Genomic DNA, 16,576 nt, shown 5'->3' on the forward strand with positions numbered 1-16,576 from the left:
CGGTGGCTCAAGCCTGTAATCCCAGCACTTTGGGAGGCCGAAATGGGTGGATCACAAGGTCAGGAGATGGAGACCATCCTGGCTAACACAGTGAAACCCCGTCTCTACTAAAAAATACAAAAAAAAAAAAACTAGCCGGGCGAGGTGGCAGGTGCTTGTAGTCCCAGCTACTCGGGAGGCTGAGGCAGGAGAATGGCGTGAACCCAGGAGACGGAGGTTGCAGTGAGCTGAGATCCGGCCACTGCACTCCAGCCTGGGCCACAGAGCGACACTCCGTCTCAAAAAAATAAATAAATAAATAAATAAATCTTTTAAAGACATGGAACATAAAACTAGGTGCTGTTTATGGAAAGCATGTATGAGGTCAAATATAAAGACATGCGTGTTAAAGGAATGCACCCAATTCCAGTGGGGGTTCCCTCTGTGGAGGGAGAGTTTCGGGTTGGAAAGTGAACTGGGAATCTTCAACTGTTACTGAAAATGTTCTAGTTCTTTACCTGGGAGGAGTGTACGTGATTCTGTCATATGCATACCTCTATTCTGGCTTGCAGAGTTAAAAAGTGCAGCTCTCTTAGGAATGGAATACCGTTACCCTAACTCCCACACTAACCCACAAGCTCCTGCCCGCATGAATCAATTCAGTGTCGTCCACGTCAATACTTCTGCCCTGCAGCCCCCTTGCCTCTCTCGGCTCATTCCATGTCTCTTGTCTGGAATGTGTTCTCTTCCCCAATAATAATAAAAATAATAATACTACCATCATCCATCACGAACACTGACCAAGAGCTAATCATGTTTCCAGCAGGCCTCTAAGGCTCCTGACCACCAACCACCCTATGAACTGAAAACTATGATTATTCTCATCTCACAGCTTAGACCCCTGGGGTGTGAGAGGACCCTAGAAAAGTGAGTCACAGAACTGGGACCTAGAGCCAGGCGGGTTGATACAGAATCTGGGATTGAAACCATGATGCCCGTGTGCCCTTACCCCAAGCCCACCCATGCACCAAGGCCAGCCCAGCCACCCAACCTGCCCTCAATTCCCAAGACTTCTTCCTCCTGGAGCCTCCATAGGTGGCCATTTGTTCCACGGGGCTCTCAATCACATTACAGGCACTGTTGCTCCAACTGAAGAATCTGTTTTTGTTTGGCAGGAACCATGAGTTCTGCGGTGTTTCCCTGCCATGCCCCTCACAGTCCTGGGTCCCTCGGGCTCACTATGTGCCCATGATGTGTAAGTGAATGAACTAACCAACTAACTAATGAAGGAACAACCCACCAGCACATCCAGCCATTCCTCCTCGACACCACCCTGGCAAACTGGAAATGAAATGAATCCAGACTCTTGGGAAAAGGGATCCCCATCCTATCATTTATTCATTCATTTAACAAACACACATTGTGTGCTGTGCACAGTTCCAAGCACGGGGGGGCTGCCCAACGAAACAAATTCCCTGCTTATATTCAAGTGAAAATAAGCCCGTAAGAACCCATACCGTGTGCCCACCATGTGCCAGGCACTGTGCCTCGTGCTTCACATACACACAAAGTTCATGCCAAAAGCCTAAGGAAATAAGCATGGACCACTGTCCCCTACCACACACGGGGAAACCATGGCACAAAGAGCTGGCCCAAGTCTCAGAGCTCCCTCCACTGCCTCTTAGGGATCACAATAGGCTCTGCCTGGAGAAGCAGAATTCTGGGGACCCCAGGTCCCAGCTCTAGCTGAGCTGAATGGCCCCCACCCGTGTTTACCCCCGGCACAGATGGGGGATTGAGGCTGTGGCAGCTGGGAGATGCCGGGCCCCGCGCTGCTCACACTCAGGCCTTTGTCCTAGGAGCCAGCACTTGCCACAAGCTGCCCTGGTGATGTCAGCTCTGGGCAGAGTGCAGGGTGCCTGGGGGTGGGGAAGTGCTTTCTAGAAGCCCCCAGGGCTTGGCGAGAGAAGGGTCCAGGATCAAGGAGTTTTCACAGGATTTTCACAGCCACCAATGACACTTCTCCGCAAACATTCTAGATTGTTGTTTCACTTTATTTTCTTTAAAAAAAACAAAAAACAAAAAACCAAAAAAAACAGGCAAACACACACAGAGCTAGCATTCACTCTTCTCATTACATTTCAGGCACTATGGGAAGAACTTCTGAGAAGTCCTTAAATGCCCAAAATTCACAGAAGTGATTCAGGTGAGGCGTCAACCTCATGGTCTTCCCAACCTCCTAATGGCAGCACGTTCCTGGACTGTCCTGAGTCCTCCTTTCTGTCCATGCTGCCCCCCGGCTGATCCCACCCTGACTCAGCTTTTTTTCTTTCTTTTCCTGGACAGAATCTCATTCTGTCGCCTAGGCTGGAATGCAGTGGTACAATCTCAGCTCACTGCAACCTCCGCCTCCTAGGTTCAAACAATTCTCCTGCCTCAGTTTCCTGAGTAGGATTACAGGTGCACACCACCACACCCAGCGAATTTTTGTATTTTTAGTAGAAACAGGGTTTCACCATGTTGTCCAGGCTGGTCTTGAACTCCTGACCTCAGGTGATCTGCCTGCCTCGGCCTCCCAAAGTGCTAGGATTACAGGTGTGAGCCACCGTGCCTGGCCTGACTTGGCTTTAAACACCATCTTTCCTTATATTGAAAACACTCAGGTTTATCTCTCCCGCCCCTAAAATCCAGACTAGAGTCTCTGCTGCCCACCCAACGCCCCGCCTGGATGTACTGCAGGTATCTTAAACCTCACACATCCAAAAGGGAACGTTTATTTCCCTGTCCTACCCTAGCCTGCACCCTCTTGGGAAAATGCAACTCCATTCTTCCAGTTGCTCGGGCACAAAACTCTAAAGTCATATTTGATTCCTTTCGTTCATTTATATCCAAAGTCAATGATCAGGCAAATTGTGTCAGCTCAGGCCTTCAAGCTCTATGTGAATCCAACCACCTCTCCCACCATGACCACACTGTTCTCAGATACCATCACTTCCTGCCCGGACATTGCAGTAGCCCTGCAGTCGGTTGAATGGTGTTCCCCAAAATGCCAGGCCCCCACAAAACCTCAGAATGCAACCTTATTTGGAAATTGGGTCTTTACAGATGTATGGTAATTAGTTAAAATAAGGTGATGCTGGATTAGAGGGGAACCCTAAATCCAATGATTCATGTCCTTATGAGGGGAGAAAGACACAAGAGGCGGCCATGTGAAGACAGAGGCAGAGACTGGAGCGATGCTGCCACAAGCCAAGGAGCACTGGCAGCCGCTAGACAGGATCCTTCCCTGGAGCCCCAGGAGGGAGCACCCACCGACACCTTGATTTCAGACTTCTGGCCTCCAAAACTGAGAGAGAATGAATTTTGTTGTTTTAAGCAACCCCATCTGTGGCAATTGTCCCGGTCCCCTAGGAAATGCAAACAAGCCCCTCCCTGGACCTGTACTTCTTTTTTTTTTTTTTTTTTTTTTTTTTGAGATGGAGTCTCACTCTGTCGCCGGGGCTGCAGTGCAGTGGCCGGATCTCAGCTCACTGCAAGCTCCGCCTCCTGGGTTCACGCCATTCTCCTGCCTCAGCCTCCCGAGTAGCTGGGACTACAGGCGCCCGCCACCTCGTCCGCTAGTTTTTTTTTTTGTATTTTTTAGTAGAGACGGGGTTTCACAGTGTTAGCCAGGCTGGTCTCGATCTCCTGACCTCGTGATCCGCCCGTCTCGGCCTCCCAAAGTGCTGGGTTTACAGGCTTGAGCCACCGCGCCCGGCCTGGACCTGCACTTCTACCCAGATACTGACGGGGGGGCCTTTCACCATGCAAATTAGCTCCAGTCATGCCTCTGCTCAAAACCCTCCCACGGCTTCCCAACCCACTGAGAATAAAACGGAACATTCTCTAAGGCAATGCCATGAGCTCCAACATGAAGGGATCCCACAGAGCGATCCCACAGACATCACGCTGCACAAAAGCGGCCACACACACTGTATCCTGAATGATGCCGTTCACAGATGATGTTAGAACAGGCAAAACTAAGCTTTGGTAAGAGAAACTAGCAGAGGGATTCTGGAGGTCTGGGGGCCATGACTGGAAAGGGGCAAGAGGGAACCTTCTGGAGTGATGGGAATGTTCTTCGATCTTGGTGGTTCCACGCTATAGACATATGTAAGCATTCATCACCCTGGAGGTGCACTTACTGCATGGATGCTACACTTTAATTAAAAAGCTTTTTTAAAATCTCATACTTGGACTGGGCAGAGTGACTCACACCTGGGAGTGTACTCCCAGCACTTTGGGGAAGCCAAAGCAGGAGGATCACTTTAGCCCAGGAGTTCAACACCAGCCTGGATAACATAGCAAGACCCCAACTCCACAAAAAAAATTTTAAAAATTAGCTGGGCATAGTGGTGCACACTAGAGTCCCAGCTTCTCAGGAAGCTAAGATGGGAGGATGGCTTGAGGCTAGGATGTTGAGGCTGCAGTGGGCCATGATGGTGCCATTGCACTCCAGCCTGGGTGATGCAGCGAGATCCTATCTCAAAAAACAAAAACAGGGCCGGGCGCGGTGGCTCAAGCCTGTAATCCCAGCACATTGGGAGGCCGAGACGGGTGGATCACGAGGTCAGGAGATCGAGACCAGCCTGGCTAACACGGTGAAACCTCGTCTCTACTAAAAAAATACAAAAAACTAGCCGGGCAAGGTAGCGGGCGCCTGTAGTCCCAGCTACTCGGGAGGCTGAGGCAGGAGAATGGCGGGAACCCGGGAGGCGGAGCTTGCAGTGAGCTGAGATCCGGCCACTGCACTCCAGCCCAGGCAACAGAGCGAGACTCCGTCTCAAAAAAAACAAAACAAAACAAAACAAAACAAAACAAAACCAAAACAAAACAAAACAAAAAATGTCAGACTCTTTCCATTGACTAGATGCTCCTTCATCATCTGGCTTCTTTCAATCTCTCTGACCTCATCTCCTCCTGCTTTTTCTCTTATGACCTTCATTCTGGTCTCCCTTGGCTTTCTTGCAATTCCTCAAACACAATCCTACCTCAGGGCCTTTGCACATGCAGGTCATCTATCTCTCTGAAATGCTACATAGCCCCTGCCTCTCTCTCTCTCCTTCACTTCATCCACATCTCTGCTTACATGTTACGTAAGATGCAGTTTTCCCAAAGACCAATCTAAAACAGCAGCCACCACCCTAACTCCCTCAAAACATCCTGTCACCCTTATTTTACATCCTCCAGAGAATTTGACATCACATTATCATTGAAGTTCCCCCAACTAGAATAGCCACTCTATGAGAACAGGGACTTTTCTTGCTTTGTTCACTGTCGGATCTTTAGGCCTTAGAATGATCCCTACCACATGATAAGTGCTTAGTAAGAAGTTGTTGGATGAGTAAATGAATAAATCATCCCCATTTTACACACAAGAAAACTGAGGCAGAGAAAAATAAAGCCACTGCTCCACCAGTCTCCATCACTCAGCTGGTGCCCAGCACAACGTGGATGGAAAACCAGATTCTGTCTGTTCCCAAAGCCTTAATGTCCCATAACAGACTCAAGACAGCTCTTCTGCAGGTGGCCAAAAGCTGGGAGACGCCAGCAAGGAGGGAGACAGATGGCACATGTGCTGGCACCCCACGCATCCTCCCCTGCCCAGCCCGGCCCACCCAGCTGCTGCTAGGAACAGGGCAGTGTGACCCACCAGAAAGACTGCTTGAGAGAGGGAGGGAGGGAGGGAGGGGGAAAGAAAGGAAGAAAAGGAAAGAAGGAAGGGAAGGGAAGGGGAGAGCAGGGCAGGGCAGGGCAGGGCAAGGAAGAAAGAGACAGAAAATTCAGCCCTCCCCTTCCCTTCCCACACCCTTCCCACATATTTCTGCTTCCCAAGACCCAGCTGAACCTGAGGGAATACCCTCAGAGGGTGGGACCCTCAGCCAGGGAGCCCAGAGCCTGGGCAGCAGGGACTGTCGCAGGGTAGTGCTGCCTGCAAGTCGACAGGTCACTGCAGACATGGCCATTTCTGTCCATGTGGGGTTTGCACTAACGTGACTTCGTCTTTGCATTCTGCCCAGACTATTTTATGAATATAAGTGCAAACACAGAAATGTGAAGACGTAGATACCGGCTATGAAAAGCAACAGTGCTGAAAGCTTAATTCACTTGAGAGAAAGATGGAAATCAGTAAATCAGTCCGCCAATTTGCCCTTCCTCAGATGTTCACTGGAGCTGGGCCAAGCAACATGAACTCACTTGTGAAGGAAACATACATTTGGAATCGAAATTCTGGAAACACTTTGTTGGAGACTGTGCGTGAAGGAGAAGCGCAATTAGGAATAGTATTTTATAGTTTAGCACTGTAGGAATGTGGTTCACACTCTGTATGTTATGTTAGCGAATTGTTCTACTTTTATGTGCTGAATTCGGTGTGTGCTGTTGGGAGAACAAACGCTATGGGGGAAGAGATGCCTGTGACCAAATGAGAAGGGATTCAGAGATGAAAGACTGGGACTGAAACCCACGATAAGCTCAACCACTTTTCTAGGATGGACCCCTAGAAAGTCACTTAATATTGTGAAGTCATCAAAATCACCTGTGACAAAGGCTATGCAGTGTCCCCTAATGTATTCTTCTTCCACAGCAATCACATTTCTAGCTGGGCACACGGCTGCCCAAAATAAAGCCTATATTTCCCAGCCTTCCTTGGATCTAGGGGTGGCCATGTGGCCGAGTGCTGGCCGATGGGACGTGAGGGGAGGAGATGTGTGCAGCTTCCTGTGGCGCCCTGAAAATGAGAAGGGTATGCTCTCCTTCCCGCCCTCCCTCCACCCCACCACCTGGAATTGGGATGTAGTCAAAGGTCATCTGAGACCAGGTCAATGAGCACCATACCCTAGGGCCTTAGCCCCTGACACTGGAGCCACTATACCAGCCCCAGACAGTCTGCACCCACACTGTTAACAAGAGGGAGAAGTAAGAGTCCACCTTGTTCAAACCACTGTCCTTTGAGATGTCTACAAAGCAGACAAATGTTTATCTTGCCTCATATGCAACAGATAGTGGTTTGAAAGGCTCAAAGGAGGTCACAAATAAGAATCCGTTTTATACATAAGCGAGGCTCTCTACAAGTGTAGGGAAACACCATCATGGATGTCTACAGTTTTTCCTGACCAACATCCATTCCCAACTTACCTGCATTCCCACAAATGCAAACCAACTGCTTTAGGGATCCACTCTACCCTTAGGCTCTACTGTATGGATAGACCTGACCCCATCCTCCATCTCCAGAAGTGACCAATCAGAACACCACCACCAATTACTCTGTCTACAGCAATTGGTTCAGGGATGAGGTTTTTAGCCAATGAGCATCAGACCTAGGATTTTTGCTGTTACTATAGGGAAAGGGAAGTTCTCTCAGCTATCCTGGAGCTGCTCAGCTATCAAAGGTATAAGCCTGGAGCTGCTGGGGACCACCCTGTTACCACTTGGGGAGAGCCTGCCTTGGAATGAAGCCATAGCAGAGAAAAGGAGAGTCAAGCGACACACATTCCTGATGACATCATTTGAACACCCAGACTCTGCCATGTCTGTAGCCCTCTCAGGTCTTAAACGTCCCAGAAAAGTGAATCCCTCAGTTTGTGGTGGTGGTGGTGTTTGTTGTTTTGCTTCAGCCAGTTTTTGAGGTTTTGTTTTTTGTTTTTTTGAGACAAAATCTCGCTCTGTCTCCCAGGCTGGACTACAGTGGTACAATCTCAGCTCACTGCAATCTCTGCCTCTCAGGTTCAAGCAATTCTCCTGCTTCAGCCTCCTGAACAGCTGGGACTAGAGGCATGTGCCACCATGTCCAGCTAATTTTTTTTGTACTGTTAGCAGAGACAGGGTTTCACCACGTTGGCCAGGCTGGTCTTGAACTCCTGGTCTCAAGTGATCCACCCACCTCGGCCTCCCAAAGTGCTGGGATTACAGGCGTGAGCCACCGCACCTGGCCGCTTAAGCCAGTTTTAATTGGATTTTCTTTCACTTATAATTAAATAATCCTAAAAATACTAGTAATCCTAATAACAATCATCGTAATAATGACAATAGTATTAATAATTACTACTCTTGCTGCCATTTTTATTAGAACCCGTACTTTAGACCAGGAATGGGCAAAGTCAACCCTAATACAGCCCTCTGCTTGTTTCTGTAAATAAAGTTTTATTGCCACACAGCCACACCCACTCCTCTACACATTCTCTATGGCTGTTTTCATGCTACAACAGCATGGGCTGAGTCGTGGTGACAGGAACTGTATGGTATGCAGAGCCAAAAATATTCCCCAGCTGGCCCTTTATGGAAAAGGCTTGGCGATCCCTGCTTTAGGCAGGAGATCATCCCAGCCAAGGAAGGGATTTGGCACCATGGGGCAGCATGAAGTCCCCTTGTGCCCAGATGCCCAAGGCTGAGGCCGAGTGCAACGGAGCACCAGGGCTGACGGGTCAACTTACCAAAAGGAAGGCGCGCACGGTGGGGATCTTGTTCAGCTCCACCAGCAGCCTCAGCGCTTTCTCATGATTGCTGCAATACTCCTCGTACACGCAGAATTTGTCCTTCTGCAAGACAAGGACAGAGCCTGTGGGAGGCAGGTCATGGTAGAAGGTAGGTTCCCTGACATGTGCCTACCGCTGGGCTGGCAGGGTAGTGGGAAAGGGCTCCCCTGACCCAGGAGAGGCTACAGCAAGAGGAATCTCGGGTAAAGCGGCTTCACTCACTACCAGCTTCCCAGTCTCCACTCTTGCCCCAGGTCTGCACCCAGGAGCCTGAATAACCTTTTGGGAAGCAGTGTGGCTTGGGGGTCAAGAGCATAGACTCAAGAAGAGTGGCCTGGGCTTGCACCATGGCTCTGTATTTCCTGTGAACCTGGGCAGGTTACCTGACTTCCCAGTGCCTCAGTTTCCTCATCTGTAAGGTAGAATTAATAAAAGTCCTTAAGTCAGACTTGTTATGGCTGGGGGCTAGCTCTGTTGACCTCCAGACACCCCTGAGCCCAAAGATGGACTCTTTCCAGCCTAAAGGTCACCTGTGGGTCACCAGTTCCAGAACCATCAGTCAGGGTTTCCGGAATTGGAAGAGACAGGAGCCTTCTTAGCAGGAAGCTCTCAACTGAGCATTCTTGGTTCCAAATGGTTCACGGAACCCGCCAAACCCTAAGCAAGAATGCCGTGGGTGAGGTCACTGGAGGAGGAAGGGTTGCAAGGCCTCAACCCTGGGCTAGGGGTGGGAGTGTGCAGGAGACCCGAACAAGCTAAGGAAGGAAGAGGTGGGTCCACACAGCAAGCAGCTCATCTTGTTTCTAAACAAGCCCCCAGATGGCCTTCCGATGGGAGGCTGCAGGAAATAGGAAACCAAAGAGAAGGGAGGATGGGTTTAGAATGAACGGGCATCCCCAGCCCACTCCAGCTCACTCTGGGGGCTCCCTGTACATCGTCTGAGCAGACACTCCGAGCCACAAAGTGCCCAGGTCAGTACTGATGGCTACCACAAAATGCACACCCAGCACGTAGCACAGACTGCCCAGCACACAGTACAAGCTGCATGCTGCTCTCCTGGAATGGGGGTTAACTTACTCATTCCCCACGACAGCCTTACATGGCAACTACTGTAAGAAACCCACATAGCCATGAAAAAACCAAGGAAAAGTCGCTTCCCCAGGGTCTCGCCGCTAGTGCAGTGGCAGAACCAGGACTCAAACTCCCTTAACCCCAGTGACAACATCAGCTCAAGGTCATGGCACTGGGTAGGGATGGGAGTGGAAGGCAAATACCCAGGGTACAAATCTCAAGCCACAAATCTGGACTAAGCTGCATCCCAAGGGTACTGCATCAGAATACTGAAGGGCACAGAGTGACTCCAGAAACCCAGTTCCATGTTCCCTAAGTAGAGGGTAACCTTGGGCAAGTGCTTTACCTCCCTAGGCCTTGGTTTCCTCATCTGCAAAACGGACATCATAACTGACCTTCAACACTTATGCTGCTGGAGGATTAAATAATATATGTGAAATGAGTAGAACGGTGTCTGGCACACAATAAGCACCATACAATACTTCAAAGTACTCTACAAGTATTACTACAAACATAAACATACTCAACAAACATGGATCAATGGGGGAAAATATCAGACAAATCATGTTACAATGACCCACAGTGCACCCCCATATACACACACATACCACAAGACAAACAATCTTGATGCATACTCCAAGAAACCACCCAATGATCTCAAGCATCACAGCACGCAAGCTACAGGCTCCAAACACCACCACCGACGTCAGCATGCACACGGACACATGCACTGAGTCACAAAGCACAATTCACTCATCAAGTATCTGCAGTCCACTGAGATGCCAACACACACACACAAAGACACACACAAACACAAGGCAAGGAAGGAGAAGAGGGGACCCCCAGCACCCCCAACACTGCCCAAGCAGACCTTTTTCTACTTCCATTTGTCTCAAATGAGCCTAAGGGGCCATCAAGGCCAAAAGGGCTGGGTGAGGAGGCATCTGGGCTGCAGAGGATCACCCAGCCATAGGTAAAACCTGTGAGTAGGGTCTGCTGGACACATCTGGAATCAGGGTTTCAGCTGCAGACTGTGGCGATGCAGGCTGCAGGGAAGAGGAAGAGGAAGCGAACAACTATTTTGTTGAAGGTGACAGGAACTGGCCTGTCTGGAAACCTGCTCCTGCAGAGACCTGCGCCGACGTTAAAAGCCCCCATGACCACTCTCACCAACCACTATCAGCATCAACCTTGTAAGTGCCAAGGAGAAGTTCTGCAGCCAGACCATCTAGGTTCATGGCCCAAGTCTCCTGGTCACTAGCTCTTGGTCAAGACAAGTAACATTTCTTGGCCTCTGCATTCTCATCTATAAAGTACGGACAACAATGATATCATTACCATAATGGTGTTGTGGGGATTGGCAGGTGAATTTATATTACAGTGCTTGCAACGGTGCATAGTCAGTGTTCACTAAATATTAACTGGTATCATTATTGCTTATTAATGTTGTTGTTATTATCACCAGCATGATTGTTTCAGAAAATTCATTATCTTTTTCACTGAACTGGTCTGTGACAGGGTAGGGCGGTAGGTGGGAAGGTTTTGATGGCAAAAAAAAAAAAAAAAAAAAAAAGACAGGCAGAGTCAGGAGGAAGGTGGTAGCAGATAGACTTGTGGGTTTAGGGAAAGCCTTGGGAGGGTCCCAGGCAGATTTTGGGAATTATGATGGTCCCTGACCCCAGGATGTTTTACTTCTCATTTGTGCACTGTCCTTCTCCCCTGAATCTCCTGGGACTGTCAGCTCCATGGGGACAGTGTTTGCATCTGTTGAGGTCACTGCTGTGATGTCAATGGGGTCAGCAGCCACTGGCAGAGAGCAGGTATCATGACTATTTGATGAATGAAAGCAAGAAAACAGAAGGAGGAACCGAGAGAGGCCAAAGGCCCCTCAGACCAGCTCCGTGCTTCTTCCCAAGCTGGTTCCACCCCACCCCAGGAACCACAAGTGAGCACATGACCCAGGCAAAACCAATCAGAGTTCCCCGTCCTAATAACAGTGGCCATGTGACCCAAGCTGGGCCGCGAGAGTCCGCAAGGACTCGTGCTAGAATCACTGGGAAGAGAAACTCTCTTTGAGCTGCTATTGAACCCCTGCCACCATGTGAGGCACGCACCCCATAAGCCTCTCCCATTCTCCAAGAGTGAAATCAGCACCGCACAGATAAAAGCAGAGCCTGAGATCAGAGAAAGACCTGGTCCTGAAATCATCATACGGAGTCCTGGATCTAGCTATGTCTGAAGCTGACCTACACTCCTGAACAATTTCACTGACATGCATCAGTAAAGTCCTTGATTTGTTTAAGCCTATCTGAACTGGTTTCTGTCACGTACAGCAAAGACAGTTTTGATATGTGCACACTCTGAAAGGGAGAAAATGAAATACATAGACCCAAATCTTAGTGAGGTGACAGGGACTCTCTGTCCATCTCCACAGAGATGAAGGCAAGGGATTGGGCCAGAAAGCAGGGACAAATTGGTTTCTTCCCACATGCCAACCCCAGTCACTGAACACTAGTGAGGAGGATTCTGGGGTCCCACAGGAAGCCCAGAGGCAGAATGCTGTGATTGACTGGCGATGTCTGCCACAGGTGCGGGAGAGGTAGTAACTAACAAGCTCACCACCGGTTTGTCATTCCTCATCCCCTGAGCCCCCTCTACAACACAGTCTGCAGTGTTTTCCTCTCCTTCAGCCTGTGGGAAGGGCAGGGGCCCAGGGCTTGAGGCTTGGAGAAGTTAAATTTAGCAAAGGACAACATCCCCTCTGCAGCACCGTGCCCAGTTCAATCACACCCGTGTCCTTTCATCCAGCCTGACCCCAGCTGCATCTCAGGCCTGAGACTCTGCAAATATGGAAACGCTGCTCTTGACAGCTCAGAGTCCAAGTGTTCCATTTCCTCCTAGGGGCCCCACATGGGGCTCTGATTGCTTTGCCAGGAAGAAACGGACAAATAGTTGTGCATACACAGATGTAGTGGGTGCGCAACATGTGGCTGTGGGTTTGGGGTGAGAAGGGGGAGAAGGGGACAGCTGCCAGCTGGAGACAGCCAGGGGAGGGGAGCTCACCCCCAGGAAGGGCTCAAGGATTGTGAGAGGTGGCAGCTGCTGTCCACGATACCCAAGTGACAGTGGTTCCACAGGGACCATCAGCTCCAAACCACTCATTTCACAGCCAGCAAGACTGAGACCCAGAAGAGGGAAGGAGCTGGCCCATGCAAACATATCCTCCAGCGGGGAGAAGAGAAGTGAGAGTCAGGTCTCAATTTTTCAACAGTCTCCTCAACTTATTTACCCATCCACACAGCTGCAGAGAGAGGGGGTTAAAACATAAATCAGACCACACTACTCCTGTGCTTAAAACCTGCAGTGGCTTCCACTGCCTCAGAATAAGATCTATGGTCCTTACCTTGGCACGCAAAGCCCTACAGGATCTGTCCTGCCCCCACTATGACACCCTCAAACTCTCTCCATCACTCACTCTGCTCTGGTCACACTGGTCTCCCTTCTTCTCTCAAATGAGCTAAGCTTGCTCCTAGCTCAGGGCTTCTGCCCTTTCTCCCCTCAGTCCAGATCACCCTCCCCAAAATCATCCCATTTCACTACCTCAGAAAGGCCATCCCACCCTTGGGTTGCCAGATACAAAATAAAACCCAGGACACCCAGGTGAATGTTCATTTCAGATACATGTTTTTTTTTTAGTATGTCTCAAATATTCCATAAGATATGCTTCCACTAAAAAAATTACTTGATGTTTACCTGAAATTCCAATTTCCCTGGGTGTACTTTGTTTTCATTTGCTAAATGTGGCAGCCCTGGCCCTGACCTCCTGATTGAAAGCAACCTCAGGCAGAGTCACTCTTCACCACATCTGCATTTTATGTTCTTCACAGTCTGCACTGGCATCTGAAATGACCTAACCAGTTAAATTACCCTCTGTTTCACCCACCTACGAGCAGTGTGGCAGCAGGGAGCAAGTCTGTCTTATTTAGTACAGCATCCCCAGGGTCTAGTGCAGTGCCTGGCACACAGGAGATGCTTAGTATGTATTTCAGGAGACCTTATCACATAAGACAGTGAAAAACACAGACTCTACAGCCTGAATGTGTCAGCTCAAATCCTGGCTCTGATGCTTCCTAGCTCGGTAAGTTTGCTTTATAACTTAATCTCTCTGGGCCTTGGTTTCCTCATCTGTAAAATGGGTACAATAATAGTAACCACCTTTAAAGACTGTTGTGAAGTTTTAATGAATGCATATCTGTAAGGCACAGAGAATAGGACCTAGTGCAAAGAAAATGTCCACTCAGTGCTAGTTTATGATAAACTCAGTAGTTACTGGTTGGGTTTTGGGGAACAGGGGTTAGGGACTCTTCCTCCATCTGTTCAGTCAGGTGGCACTAGTGGGCTGGACTGTGGGCCAGGGCCCCTTCCTCTCCTGGAGAGCCTGTCTGCAGAGCTCTGTTCCCAATTAGCATCTCACCAGCCCAGATGCTGCCATGGCCATGGGAAAATGTTTCCAGGCAGGGAGTAAATGGAGTAAACAAGCCTGGGAAGGAGAGTGGAAAGGAAAAATTGAGACCTGCTTTTCCTTTGGGGTTGCAGTGGATGCCATGGTGCACTCCTCAAATGCCTGTCACGGAGAGAGAGAGATGCCCCTTACCCCAGGTGCTGGGAGTGGGGGCTGACAATGACCCTCAGCTAAGGCCCTTCCCTGGAGTTGCCTTCAGCCTAAGAGGGCTGCCTGTCTGCAGTGGTACACCCACTCCTGAGGACAGCCCACCAGGCAATGAGGGTGCAAAGGCCTTGCCCACTTGCTACAATTGTGCATAATCTGAAGAGCTATCCTAGTTCCAGAGTTCTTTCCAGATGGGACTATCAGCAGCTGGGGTGGAGTCTCCACAACCTCTCCTTTAGCTGCTTCCAAGAGGCCACCTGTGTGCAAATCGCCAGCTTCCAGAAACCCAACATACAGAGGGGCGGCCTTTAAAACTCCTGAGACAGACTGACTCAGCCTGTCCTCCGTGAGCAGGCAGGAAGAGGCGTGATGATTTTAATTTTTAATTAAAAAGATGATTTTAAATTAAAAACACTGGATCACACACTGAGAACGCTGGCTCCTTTTTCAATAGGTCCGGTTAGCTCAAGGAGGGTCTTAGCTGGTGTGATGTAACCAGCCTCAGGCTGAGAGGCTCGAGCAGTTAAGAGTTTCTAGATAGAATGCGGTAACACCGTTTGGTTTCTACCGCATTTATTTTGACAATTACCTTCTATTTACAGCACTCATTTTCTATTTTCAATGATGATGCAAACTTCTCTTTTTAAGTAAGTTTATTGAAGTTGTGTTAAGTGAATCAATTTTTTAAAGCATTAAACAAATAATACTACAAAGGATACTCAGATATAGCTGAAATTCCAAACTTAGCACGTAAGCTAATGAACTGAGGAACCCTGGCTTAGCCCTTAGGAAGGTCGAAAGCCCACTTCTGCGGCTGGCACAGTTGTGACCTTGAGCTTAACCTTTCTCTCAGTTTGCTCGCATGTCCAGAGGACAAGTGAGCTCAGGGCTGGATTTGTTTTGTTTTGTTTTGTTTTGTTTTGTTTTGTTTTCAGACAATGTCTTACCCTGTCACCCAGGCTGGAGTGCAGTGGCATGATCTCAGCTCACTGCAGTCTCAACCTCTTGGGCTCAAGTAATCCTCCCACCTCAGCCTCCCAAGTACCTAGAACCACAGGCACACATCACCATGCCCGGCTAAGGGGCTGGAATCTTTCTGATGCAGACAGAACAGCGAGCATGACAGAGTCCCTGTCCTCGTGTTGTTTACATTCTAGGGAGAGCAGACAATAAGCAAAAAGGAGCAAAAGATCCGATGTGTCAAAGGGCGATGCGGACCATTCTGTTGAGAATGACAAGAGCAGGGGAGGGGCAGGGAAGGACAGGAGTGCAGCAACTTAAACAGGAGGGCATGGAGGCCTTCGCGGAGAAGACGGCATTTCTGAAAAGCTTTTTCAAGGCAAGGAGGGAGAGAGCTGCAGGGATGTCTGAGGGAACTGGTCCAGCAGAGGAAGTGGCCTGGGGCAGGAATGGGCTCCCTGTTCTGGAACAGCGAGGAGACCTGTGTGGCTGGAGCCAGGGGAATGAGTTCCAAGGAACGGACAGGGCATGGCGGAGTGTGGGGATTTTATTCCAATGACGCAGGAACCTTTGGAGGGTGCCGGGACGGGGGCTGAAGAGACCTGACTGATGTTTCCAGCAGGTCTCTCTGGTGGCTCAGGGAAGAACCAATCTCCAAAATACTTCATCTCTGTCAAAGCCTCCTACATGCATCCTTGCACCTGGGCATCATCGCAGCTTTGTGAGGCTGGAAGGACAGGAGTCCCGCTAAGGTGCAGGGGGGCTCATGATAAATCACCTGGAATGGGGTCCAGTGATCCCAGGCCTGGGGACCCTACACAAAGTCACACTCCAGAGAAGACTGGGAAGTTCCAGAAAGCACTGGATCACATGAACAGATGTGCACATAACCCAAGTGAGAAACAATTCCTGGGCACTTATTATGTGCCAGGCTCTACCAACGTCATTCATTCTCTCAACCGCCCTAGAAGGTGAGTTTTGTGATACCCACTTTACAGATGAGAAAACTGAGGCACAGAGAGGTAAGGTCATTCTCCCAGGATCACAGAGCAAGGAAGTAGCAGAGCTAGGATGCAAAGTCGGGCAGCTGGGCTCTAGAATGCTTGATCTCCCAGGCCCAGGGAGGACGCCAGCAAGAACCCAGCCCAGAACATCCTCCCACAAAGGCCTAAATGTCCACCCTCCACATGTCATGACTCTGATGGCAAGTGCGGCCTTCACCAGGTACCTAGTTTGATGAGGCTACATGAGGAGGGTCCCAGGTAGCAGAAGAGAGGACATGGAAAAGAGGTTGCTTCATGCACACCGCACTTCCCACCCCTGGCTCCCCAGCCCTCTGCTGTATCTCTGAGCAAGTCAGGAATCCTACAGAGAGAGGTGAGAA

The 16,576-nt window shown here is 49.6% G+C and overlaps 1 protein-coding gene across 1 annotated transcript in view; it reads right to left on the reverse strand.

The window, feature by feature from the left end:
- Positions 1-16,576, reverse strand: part of PREX1 (phosphatidylinositol-3,4,5-trisphosphate dependent Rac exchange factor 1) — a 205,285-nt gene that overhangs the window by 102,728 nt on the left and 85,981 nt on the right. Inside the window, exon 4 of the mRNA XM_033186674.1 lies at positions 8,451-8,555. Within this exon, the coding sequence (XP_033042565.1) occupies positions 8,451-8,555 (105 nt within the window). The remainder of the gene's footprint in view (positions 1-8,450; positions 8,556-16,576) is intronic.

This window comes from Trachypithecus francoisi, unplaced genomic scaffold, assembly GCF_009764315.1.
Source record: "Trachypithecus francoisi isolate TF-2019V2 unplaced genomic scaffold, Tfra_2.0 Lachesis_group21, whole genome shotgun sequence".
Classification (NCBI taxonomy): domain Eukaryota; kingdom Metazoa; phylum Chordata; class Mammalia; order Primates; family Cercopithecidae; genus Trachypithecus; species Trachypithecus francoisi.